Source organism: Paramisgurnus dabryanus, chromosome 24 (assembly GCF_030506205.2).
Source record: "Paramisgurnus dabryanus chromosome 24, PD_genome_1.1, whole genome shotgun sequence".
Classification (NCBI taxonomy): domain Eukaryota; kingdom Metazoa; phylum Chordata; class Actinopteri; order Cypriniformes; family Cobitidae; genus Paramisgurnus; species Paramisgurnus dabryanus.
In genome coordinates, this window is record NC_133360.1 from 24,689,834 (window position 1) to 24,702,093 (window position 12,260).

A 12,260-nucleotide genomic window follows, 5' to 3' on the forward strand; every position below is an offset into this window, starting at 1 on the left:
ATGTGTGAAATACCAGCAGGAAAGAATATTGTACATTAGAGAAGTTCAAGAAATGGGGATTACAGAATTTACAATGGGCAATATTTTAAATGAAGGGACATACACGGGTAGGCTAATAAGAGCATTAATGAGGTTTTTAAAAAACATTTCGGTAATTCATAGAATTTAATCTGAGTCATGCAGACTTTCCTTGTCACACTCCAGTACAGTAGGTGGCGGTATGCACCTTTCAGTTGGTTTGCAACCCGCCAGTAAACCCACAAAAGAAGAAGAAGAAGATGCCCGTCGATGATTGGACGCCGATGTGTGACGCAGCCCGCCGCCAAGATGGCCGCGCACATTCGACTTGTCAAACAGCTCCACTGTGCACTTTCAAATACGAAATTATGCGGTTTAACGACGAGCATAAGACGATGCTCGGCCCTGTCCTACCCGCGTGCTCATGAGAAATTCCCATCTAAAAGGGTTCGTCAGAAATTTGTCGACTTTTTTAAGGAGGGTTATGAACACAGAGTGGTGTCGTCCTCTCCGGTGCGTCCGCGAGGCGACCCGAGTCTTCTGTTCGTCAATGCAGGAATGAACCAGGTAGAAAAACAACAACAATGTAATATTTTTACACTAGTTTACTATATTATTAATATTACATAGATAAGGTGCAGTAAATACTGTAGTATACGTAACTATGGCATGGTTAGAAGCTCTCTATACTATAGTAGTTTATCATATAGGCTATTATTGCATTATTAGGCTGTATAACCCAAATTATACATATACTTTAGTATTATTTACTATAGTAAATTGTAGTATAAAACAGTATATTGTAGTGATTGTTACATTTTGTTAATGTATATAATATTCTTTTATTTTATGTGTAGTGAATTATGAAACTAAAGTAAATACTGTAGTATACTATGGTAAAGTTCACCTAAACATTATGGTGTCTATGAATTACAGTAAATACTGAAGTGCACTACAGTAAGGGCTCATGTAGTGTCTTGGTGTTAATAGTAGTTTAATTTGTAGTTTAAGCCCATTCTCCAGGGCTGCGCAGACCCACGCAGTGAGATGGCATCGTACCGGCGGGTGGTAAACAGCCAGAAGTGTGTTCGTGCAGGAGGCAAACACAACGACCTGGAGGACGTGGGGAGAGACGTGTACCACCATACCTTTTTCGAGATGCTGGGAAACTGGTCATTTGGAGATTATTTTAAGGTTTGATGAAATTGATGTGGCTGGTTTTACTAAAGATTACTTCCTGTGGGTCATTTGTTAGAGCATTGAATCCAAGGGAACACGTATACTTATTAAACAACAGGTCGAGGCGTGTGCAATGGCCTGGCGTCTTTTAACAGAAGAATACGGCATTCCTGCCGAACGCCTGTATGTCTCGTACTTCTCCGGAGACGCGGCGAGCGGTCTGCCTGCCGATGAAGAAACACGACAGATCTGGCTCAGTATGGGGTACGTTCACAGAAGAGTACAATTTACTGTGTACCGAATCCATGTTGATTTTTCGTGCATTATTTTACAGACTAAAGCCGGATCACGTGTTACCGTTCGGACTGAAGGATAATTTCTGGGAAATGGGCGAGACGGGTCCGTGTGGCCCCTGCACAGAGATCCACTACGATCACGTTGGGAATCGGAATGCTGCGTCGTTGGTCAATGCAGACAGTCCGGATGTTGTAGAGATCTGGAATCTGGTATTCATGCAGTATAACAGGTCAGAAAAGTTACTACAATAGATTAGTTGTTAAAGGTGGGATGCACGATCTCTGAAAGCCAATGTTGACATTTGAAATGATCTAAACAAACACGCCCCTACCCCAATAGAATCTGGACCTTCTTTTGATAGACCCGCCCCACACATACGCAACACAGGCAATGATGTCGTTTAGTAGACACGCCCCTTACTGCTGATTGGCTACATGTGTGTTTTGTTACTTGTCCCGACTCCCAAAGGGTTTCTCAAAAATTGTGCACCCCGCCTTTAAGGTATAATTGTTTCAGATGTTCATATATGGGCTTTGTGTGTATTTTAAAAGGGAAGGAGACGGCAGCCTTCGAGCTCTCCCTCAGTGTAGCGTGGATACTGGGATGGGTTTAGAGCGACTGGTCACTGTACTACAGGGAAAACGCTCCAACTATGACACGGATCTCTTCACACCCCTTTTGTATGCTATTCACCAGGTTGCATTATTTGTCTTTATATTAAATCCTATATTGTGGTTGACATATACATGATCTCTAATATATATGTTTGTTTAGTGCTCTAAGGCTCCTGCATATCAGGGCAGGACCGGAGAGGCTGATGTTGGTCGGGTGGACATGGCCTACCGGGTTGTGGCGGACCACATTCGTACGCTCTGTGTGTGTATCGCCGACGGTGTTTATCCAGGCATGACTGGCGCAGAGTGAGTTTTATTACAAGAAAAGGATACATCACATTCATGATTCTGCGTACTTCAATGAAATATACAACACAAATATCTTTTTTTAAGCATATGTTTGTCACAGGTTGGTGTTAAGACGTATACTGAGACGCGCAGTGCGATTTTCTACAGAAGTGCTGCAGGCTCCCGAGGGTGCACTGGCAAGCCTGGTGCCAACTGTAGCTCATATACTGGTAAGAGAAAACTGATGTACTGTAATCATCACTGCCATTGTTGTGTCTGTATAGATTAAAGCTGAAAAGTTTCATTTTTTTTCACTTTCACAGGGTGACGCCTATCCTGAATTGCACACAGAGTCTGAAAGAGTAAGTTTGTTAGGGTTAGGGTAAGTTTGTTAGGGTCAACAGTATTGTGTTTATACTCAATCTAAAAGTACTATAGTATTACAATGCTTTTGTTTTATCAATATTTATTATATTGCCATGTACAGATTATGGTTCAGTACCATGGTATGCCCGACCTAAGAGATGTCAACATACAGCAAAATATTGTTTTTGACCCAAGGACAACATTTTCGTTAATGTTACCTAAACCTACGCTAACCATATCTAAACACTACAATCAGAGGGAAATGATAAATGGAAAACAATGGTCTAGAAACAGTTAATCCTGGTTGTAAGCTTAAACTTGAAATGTATTTCTGAAATATGATTGGTTGATTGAAATGTTGTCCCAGGGTCAACATAATGTTGCCCCGAGGACATCAGACACATGGCAAAATCAGGAGAGCCACCATGCTCTTAATATAAGTAGTGGAGAGGTCATCGCTGGTTGTGTTTACATCTGATTTGTGTTGTGGCTTTGTAGATCATGGAGCTTATAAATCAGAATGAAGTCCAGTTTTTGACCTCGCTGAAGCAGGGCAGAAGAGTGATTGACAGGACTCTAAACACTACGGACAAAGAAGCTGCATTTTTTCCAGGTAAATGATACGATTCGCTTAATCCTTTTTGTTGTCAACTCTTTTAGGTCCTCATAGTGCATTTGAACCTATGAGTATAGAGTTACCAGTCCGGATCTATAACCATTACATTTAAAATCTTGTGATATTTTTCTAGATGAGCGCTGTTTTCATCCTAAACCCAACATTTTACGGGGTTTAGGTCGTAGCTGTATCCTATCTAGCCAGAACCACTGTTTGTATCCTAACCCAAACCTATGCCCAACATTTCACTGGATTTTGGCCGTAGCTGTATCCCCTCTACTCAAAACCACTACACCCTAGCACCCCAATTGAATGAATAGCACCTGTATGGACGCTGATGTTATGTTTGTGTTATTATTGTTTCGGTTCATCAGCCTCAGTTGCATGGTCCTTGCATCGTAACCTGGGCTTTCCACTTGACCTCATTGACCTGATGCTGGAGGAGAGAGGCAGGATGGTAGATAAAAAAGAAATGAAAGCACTCGAGGATGAATATGAGAAGGTAATCTTTTTATTTAATTCTTTGCTGTCCTAGTAAGAAACAAAGTTTAATTCCCTATAGGGACCCTCCGCTTTTTTGAAAATATGCTTAGTATTTTTTAATAGCAGAGGACTTTTTTCGGGCACTGCTTCATATCATTGCGCATCCTGCAGCCATGTTACATCAGCAAAGTCCTTGATTATTACGCCAGAATGAGAGTATAGCCCTAAACATATCTGCCTAGAAAATCACAACTTATAATTTTCCGTCGGTCTTAGTACACGATGGAACTACAGAAGAGTCAAGTTTTAAATAGGAAAAATATCGAAACTCTTTGGTTATTTTTGAGCGATGCTAATGGTCTAATCAGATTTAATGGATTATGCTAAGTTATGCTAAAAGTGGTAGCGCCAGACCCTGAGATCAGCTGAATGGATTTCAAAACGGTAAAAATCAATTGTTTAACTCTAGGGGAGCTGGAAAATGAACATGTTTTCAAAAAAATGGAGTGTCCCTTTAATGCGTTATTTGATTGGTTATTTGATAGACTTTATGTTGTGTTTTCTTAGTTGAGATGTCAGTCAGAAGAGGATGACGGTGACAGGGTGGACCAGCTGGATGTTCACAGCTTAGCAGAGCTACAAAGCCGGGGAGTTCCTCACACTGATGACTCGCTAAAATACTTTTACAGTCTGGGACCAAACGGACAATACGGTACTAGAGAGTGTGAAATTTAAAGTCCTACTTTGGGTAAAATCATATTTTTATTGTCGTTTATATGTCTGTGTGGTGTTCTTAATGTGTTTTAAGACAAGCCATGTGAAAATTGACCATTAAACATAATTTCTCACTGTTTTTAGATAAAATTGGTCTCATTCCCACGGTTTTAAATCGCCTTGGTATCTAACGTCACAAACAAGTAACCAATCATATTAACACATTTGGGTGATTCTCACGAAATCCAGATTTAGAAGGTGTCCAGCATCAGATTTTTTTTAAAAAGGCCTTGAAGCCAATTTTTTTTTTGCACATATAAGATTAAGGTCTGAACTTACTATAAACAGTATAAGAGGATTTAAAAAAAAATTCCAATCGAATTATTTACATTTTTTTGTTATCGGTTTCGGTAATGAAAACTAAAAAGTTGTCTAGGTACTATGACAAACAAAATTGTAACTTTTATCTGGACAGAAAAAATAAGAACTGCTTACCTGGTAGCCATCTTGAGTGTCACAGTCAATTATGTCCCTTCGACGATTTTTTGTTTTTAAATGTTAGTTCCTTAAGGGCTTAAACAATGATTGAAAATTGTTGTGGAGGATGAGAAAATTGGTCTTGGACACATTTATATTCCTTATTATTGTCTCTACATTTATCAATGATCACCAAATACCACATGTGTCTTTACTGTAAATGTTTATAGTTTAACATGCACTAAAGCTTTTTATTTTTTAGATTTTTTAATTATAAATATTTCCATGTCTAAGAACCCAAATCCAGCCATGGACACGTTGCGGTAATGAAATTTTCCCCCTAAAATGTGTAAAAAAAACAAAATTGGTTTGTATGATGTCATTTGAAATCATGTGCAAAATAGTACATGAAGAGATGTTTGTAACTGTATCCTTATTCTGATAGCATTTACTTTTTTATCAAAATGTTTCATGACACCTCATAAGTCTAATTTCGCGGGAATCACCCAGTTGGGTCTACCGTAATTTGCATATTTATATCTATGGTCTGAGCTGTGCGATTGAGTAGAGGCAGAGGATTAATTCGCATATTTTTAGATCCAGGTAAAACTTGCTTAAAGATTACTTTTAAGTATTAAATTATTGACTACATGGAGACTTTTAATCAAATTGATCAGCCATAAGTATTTTTTTACAGCCATGAAATATTGAGATTGAACAGGACCTTGACTCCTCCTCCTCCTCTCTCAGCGTTTCAGCCTTGCCAAGCATCCGTTTTGGCTCTGTACTCCGGAGGGTCTCTGGTGTCAGAGGTGGGTGCGGGTCAGCGCTGTGGTGTGATTCTGGACCGTACTAATTTCTACGCAGAACAGGGTGGGCAGGCGCATGACCAGGGATACTTTACTAAGGAAGAACTGCAGGTTATTAACTGTACAACGTCCTTCTGGAGATATCTTGTTTATTGGACAATCAGTTAAGTTCGATAAGACATTTGAGGTTGTGTTTTTCAGGACGTGCTGTTCCCCGTAGAGTGCGTCCGTCTGGCTGGAGGTTACGTGGTACATCAGATCACTGCAGCCGAGACTCTGAGAATCGGAGACGGGGTGATGCTTCATCTGGATGAGGTAAGAGTTAAAACAACCTGAAACCTATTTTTCTGTCACAGCCAACCAGTTGAGAACAACACTGTAAATATCAAAGTACCACAATATCATCATCTGATACCATATCTCTAAGTGTTGGTTTTATGTGTGCAGGCTCAGCGACTTGGCTGTATGGTGAAGCACACTGCCACACACGTGCTGAACTTCGCCCTGCGAGAGCTGCTGGGTGCTGCCGTCAACCAGCGTGGGTCTCACGTTGCCGCCAACCGCCTTCGCTTTGACTTCAGCGTGAAGGTAAAATCATGCACGGCCGTCTTACAGAATGAATCATACAGATAATGATGAGTAACAGTATGTGTTTGTGTGCAGGGATCTCTGAGCGTCTCTCAGCTGCAGCAGGTTGAAGCGTTGGTGCAGGACATCATTCAGCAGAACTCACAGGTGTACGTAAAGGAAATCCCTCTGTCCAGAGCAAAACAGATCCCAGGACTGAGGACTGTAGATGAGGTGATGTATTTAATTGCGATAATGTTGGTCCAGTCCAGGGGTTTTCAAACTTTTTGAGACCCCCACATATGAGGAAAATATAGCATGGGACAACTTTCCTAAAAACAGTATTAGATAATTAGTAATTGTGATATTGTTTACATATTTAAATAATTTTCTTGACACATAGACCTTTAATAATTTTGTCTTTTTTGTCTTTACATTTTCTGGGGACCCCTTGGTCCCCTTGGGGACCCCCAGAATAAAAGCCGCTGGTCTAGTCTATCATTATTGAATAATCATTATTCAAAACTGTGTCTGTCCTTACATTACCATTTGGCAAATGCTTTTTTCCTTGCAGTGCTATAAAAGATACATTTTAACTATAAACATACTGATGTTATAACACCAGGAATCTGTACCTGAGTCAGTTTACCCAAAACATTCCTTAAACAGTCGACTATGGCTTTATTTTTCAGGTTTATCCAGACCCAGTTCGTGTGGTGTCCGTGGCTGTGCCCGTTTCAGATCTTCTCACCTCAAACACAGACAGACACAACTCTGTGGAGCTGTGCTGTGGCACGTAAGACAAAATGCTTTGATGATAATGAAATATTGGGTGCTAAATTTAAACCTCCTTAAACTGCAGTCAAGGTAATTTCGATATATCTTTTTTTTTTAAACAGACATTTACTGCAGACAGGAGAAATAAGGGACCTTGTCATCGTTTCTGAGCGCCAAATGGTCAAAGGCATTAGCCGCATCATTGCTGTTACTGGAGACGAAGCCAAAGCGGTTAGAAATACAAAAAACACTACAACTATATACACTCTTTACTATACTATACTCTATTGTACAGTAAAAACACGTTACACTATTTGTTAAAGGGACAGTATACTCAAAAAAAATATTTTTCCTTTCAACTACTTGTTTTGTGTTTTACGTAAGAAATTAAAGGGGACATTTAATTTCGACTTTTTTCATGTTTAAGTCCTATAATTGTGTTCCCAGTGCTTCTATCAACCTAGAAAATGTAAAAAAAAAAAATCGAGTACTTTTGGTAAACCATTCTCTGTAAGCATGTAAAAGCAATTGAAATTTGGCCCCCCTTGTGATGTCAGAATGGGAATAATACTGCTCCTTAATCTGCTTTATCCAACCACAGCACTGCGATGTAGTGCATTTAAAAAGGACACACCTACTCACACCTACAAAATGGCAATTTTAACATGTTATAATAAATTATATGTGTGGTATTTTGAGCTAAAACTTCACATATGTACTCTGGAGACACCAAAGATTTATTTTACATCGCAAAAAAGTCTTGAGAAATGTCCCCTTTAAAGAGATAGTTTACCCAAAACCATCATTTAAATACTCTCATGTTGTTACAAACCTGTATAAAAAAATTTAATTTTTTTTTTTTAAAGAAACACAAAGGAAACTATTTTGAGGAATGTTTGTAATCAAGTCCCATTGACTTCCATGGTATTCTTTTATCTTACTATGGATGTTAATGGGGCTTCTGATTGGTTTGGTTGCGAACATTCCTCAAAATATTTTCCTTTGTGTTCATCAGAACAAATACATTAATTTTAAGCGATACAAGTTTTAAAAGACATAACAGTGACTAAAGGATTTATTTCCACATAAAGTAAGCTGTGATTTTATGTTTCAAACAGAAGAGGGCGATAGAAAGCTTTAAAGCTGCAAACACATTTTTGTTAAAATACACATATGTGACCCTGTATCACAAAACCAGTCTTAAGTGCTATGTTGTAGCAATAGCCAACAATACATTGTATGGATCAAAATAAAAAAAAATTCATGCCAAAAATCATTACGATATTAGGTAAAGAATAAAGATCATGTCCCATGAAGATATTTAGTAAATTTTCCTACCGTAAATATATATTTATATTTGTAAAAATGTATTTTTGTGAGTGGATGCAGTGCTAAGGACTTCATTTGGCCAACGTAAAAGGTGATTTTCCCAATATTTTAGATTTTTTTGCCCAACATTCCAGATTTTCAAATAGTTGTATTGCGGCCAAATATTGTTTTTATTTATTTATACCCTTATAACAGTTTTTTTGGTCCGGGGTCACATATGATTGTTTGTGTGACCCAGGCTCGTGAGGCGGGTCAAGCCTTGCAAGAGGAGGTTGAGTCTTTGACAACCCGTGTTGGTGTCGACAGTGCCCTCTCTTTACCAGCAGCCCAGAGACTCTCCAAAGAGGTCGGCCTCCTGACAGATGTACGTATCTCTTCACCCATCTCGTGTCCATTTAAGCCCGCTTTCTATATTATGTGTATGACAACTGCATGTGTGTGTGTGTGTTTCAGGCAGTCGAGAGCACATCTATACCACAGTGGCTGAGACGAGAGCTGCAGTCACGCTTGAAAGCCCTGCAGAGGAGCACAAACACAACCATTAGGAAGCTGGAGATCAGAGAGGTGAACACATCTGTCTGTGCTGAGAAATACGTAGCTGACACTCGCTCTTTAAAGACTTATATGCTAAATTCTGTATGTTTCAGGCTACACAGAATGCAAAAGAGTTGCTGGAGAAACACTCCAATAAAACTGTGCTGGTAGACTTTGTCCAGACCGACTCCATGTCGGTAATGACATCACCTGTGTGTGTCTGTGTGTGTGTGTGTGTCTGTGTGTGTGTTTACAGATTACATTAGCTTATAAGTGTAAAATTCACATGCCTGCATTGCCCTCTAGTGGTGATGCTTAAAAATGCATTAAGCATACAGTATGTACCAATGTTTAAATTATTAGCTATTATACATTAATTAATTATTCACTGAAAGGGATTTGCAGAAATGTGTCTTTTTTGGTGTTTGTGATGTTAGTAATGCTGTAAGATGTTAGCACTGTTATTGATAATAATTTGTATTTAGATCCTGATGAAGACTGTGAACCAGATGAGCAAGAATAATCCAGATTGTTTGGTCATGTTGCTGTCTCACTCGCAGACATCTGGGAAGGTGCTGTGCGCCTGCCAAGTACCCAAGGTACGGCAAAAATACAAATTGTGTACGCAGACTGAAACCAGTAGATAATTATATGTTTTTATACTCGCTCTTCTTCTTTAGGGCTGTGCTTATGTTACTGCAAGCCAATGGGCTCTCGCCGTATGTGAGCGTTTTGGAGGAAATGCGGGCGGCTCTGACATAGTCGCTAATGGGGTCAGTGGTGCAGCCGAAAACACAGATGCTTCGGAGATCCTGCGCTGGGCTGAAGAATTTGCTTATGAGAAAACAACTAGGAATATGCACTGAACTAACTATGCATAAGCATATTCAACCAAAGAAATATAAGATTTGTGCTGCTATTCCTTTGTTTTAAAAGGTTTGAGCACATGTTTTGTAGTCTTGATTGTGTAGTGTAGTGGCTGGGGTTGTTAAATTATTTATTTTTCTTATGTTTTTATTATACAGTGTTTTATCAACCTTTCCAAATTGCAAGATTACCTTTTGTTGCACATTGCATTGTCCCACTTCATCCATTCAGAATATTTCCTGCATTCACTGTTCAACCTTTGACCTGTGATATTTTAAATCAAGTATCTTGATATTTAAGCTGCCTGGAGTTAAAATTTGCAATGCATTTGAATGACAGGACTTTACTGTATGTGAATTCACATCTTTACTTGATTCATAGCTATTTACCCCAGTCCCCCAAAAAATCAAAACTAATATAAAGAAAATAAATATATTCATAAAAACATTGAAATACTATTTCTTTCATTTTTGCTATCAAGAATATAATGTAATACTTCTAATGTTGAAGAAAAACCTATAAAAGCACATTTAAACGGGACATATCTTGAAAATCTGACTTTTCCATTTTTAAATGCTATAATTGGGTCACCAGTGCTTCTATCAACCTAGAAAATGTGTAAAAAATCAACCCAGTAACTTAGTTTTGGTAAATCATTCTCTGCAAGCATGTGAAAAAATAGCTAATTGGAATTTGGCTCCTCTTGTGATGTCAGAAGGGGATAATACCGCCCCTTAATTTTTGCTCACACCTACAAAGTGTCAATATTAACATGTTATAATAAATTATCTGTGGGGTATTTTGAGCTAAAACTCCACATACGTACCCCAGGGACACCAAAGATTTATTTGACATCTTAAAAAAGTCTGGGGAAATGTCCCCATTAAAGTAATCCGAATGAGGTTATATATTTTTTGAAAGTGCAATGTTTCCTTGTAAAAAGAAGTTAAAGTTAAACTGAAACCAAACAAGCACATTTGTGCATTAAATTCAAATATATAGACAAACACATTAAATCTTTAAATCTCATTGGTTCTTGTGCGGGTGTGCCTCATAAGCCTTAAAAAGTGAAGCCTCTGGCTCTTTGATCGCCCCCTGGTGGCTGGCTGCAGTACAAGTCATAAACCCCGCCCTCTCCACTCAAACGAATGGGACTCTGCTCTAAAAAAAAAAAAATATTTACACTTCCAATAAAAGTTTCCGAAAGATGGTTTTGGTCCTTTCAAGTAGTTGTTATCACGCTAATATATGTTCCAGTGTTCATTATTGTGGTAAGTTTCATTTTAGCTTGTAATTTGATGCAATAGAAACGGAGCGTGACGTTATGATTGGCGTGGTTGATTGGTCGCGCGGGCGATTGGGCGGAAGTTTGATCCCGCAACTCCGCCTCTGGCTCCATGGACGATTCCTTCTGCACATGCCTTGGCTCCAAACTGACGTTTTTACGTAACATGGCGGCGACCGTGGTCGGACATTTTTGGCTTCAATTCATTACAATGGTGGGAGGCGACGTCGCGTCGTCCATCTTTTTTTACAGTCTATGTTCTTGTGTCTCATGCAGACACTTAATTATAGATGTATATGCTTTTTGGAGCATTTTAAACCATTAAAAACAACATGATGACATTTTATGATAAAGTTATAAAATACAAAAATTTTGGGCAGTTATAAAAATCATTTTGATTCGCAAGAGTTTGGACAGAATTCACTTTACACTTTTTTGTAAAAAAATGTTATGAAAAATTGATTTTTGGATTGATTGCTATAATTTCGCTCTTGCCTAATCCTAAAAAAAATCTGGTTGTGTTGCATCGAGTGATAAGGAGAAACAAAGCTTTGAATCAATTGCTTCGAAAATTGATTCAGTTTTTCAAAGCTTTCGAAACACGGCACACGCTGGCGACACCTGCTGGTCAAAATAGTGTAAAGGCAGATCTGTCCAAACATTTTACACTTTATTTTACAAAATAATATCAAGATTTGATTAAAATAAGTTTAAAAAATATTTAACTTAATTAAGACATAAATAAAAGTGTATTCAGCGTTTTTAGTTTTATTTAGGGCAAACAAATCATTAAAACTAACTCCCCTTTTAATGATGCACATTTTTGTCTTTAAATCAAAAAGTAGACAAAATGGTAGTGTTATCAGTCAGAAAGGTGCATGTTTTATGAACTTGCATAATAAAACTGACCCGAGTTGACCTACACTGGCTATTTGTGATCAACTCCCCCTAGTGCTGAAACATCGGACTTTTACAACTTTTCGAAACAGTTTTGATGCCTCGTTTGCTAAAATCACGTGACTTGGCCAATTTGAAACACG

The 12,260-nt window shown here is 38.5% G+C and overlaps 1 protein-coding gene across 1 annotated transcript; it reads left to right on the forward strand.

Annotated features, from left to right (window-relative positions):
• Positions 1 to 317: 317 nt before the first annotated feature.
• Positions 318 to 10,380, forward strand: aars2 (alanyl-tRNA synthetase 2, mitochondrial (putative)). Its single transcript, XM_065259593.2, has 22 exons — positions 318 to 585; positions 1,024 to 1,212; positions 1,316 to 1,461; positions 1,532 to 1,723; positions 2,046 to 2,190; positions 2,269 to 2,414; positions 2,518 to 2,626; positions 2,720 to 2,758; positions 3,261 to 3,375; positions 3,753 to 3,880; positions 4,429 to 4,573; positions 5,803 to 5,972; positions 6,063 to 6,176; positions 6,309 to 6,449; positions 6,525 to 6,662; positions 7,121 to 7,224; positions 7,328 to 7,436; positions 8,773 to 8,898; positions 8,988 to 9,098; positions 9,182 to 9,265; positions 9,554 to 9,667; positions 9,749 to 10,380. The coding sequence occupies exons 1-22, from the start codon at positions 328 to 330 to the stop codon at positions 9,932 to 9,934; spliced, it is 3,009 nt and encodes a 1,002-aa protein (XP_065115665.1). The 5' UTR covers positions 318 to 327; the 3' UTR covers positions 9,935 to 10,380.
• The last annotated feature ends 1,880 nt before the right edge of the window (positions 10,381 to 12,260 follow it).

Excerpts from the sequence above, each read along its gene's own strand:
- aars2 (XM_065259593.2), top strand. The coding sequence starts at position 328 with ATGGCCGCGCACATTCGACTTGTCAAACAGCTCCACTGTGCACTTTCA. Across the intron at positions 2,415-2,517 it reads CCAGGCATGACTGGCGCAGA|GTTGGTGTTAAGACGTATAC; the intron begins GTGAGTTTTATT and ends TGTTTGTCACAG. Across the intron at positions 6,663-7,120 it reads GACTGAGGACTGTAGATGAG|GTTTATCCAGACCCAGTTCG; the intron begins GTGATGTATTTA and ends TTTATTTTTCAG.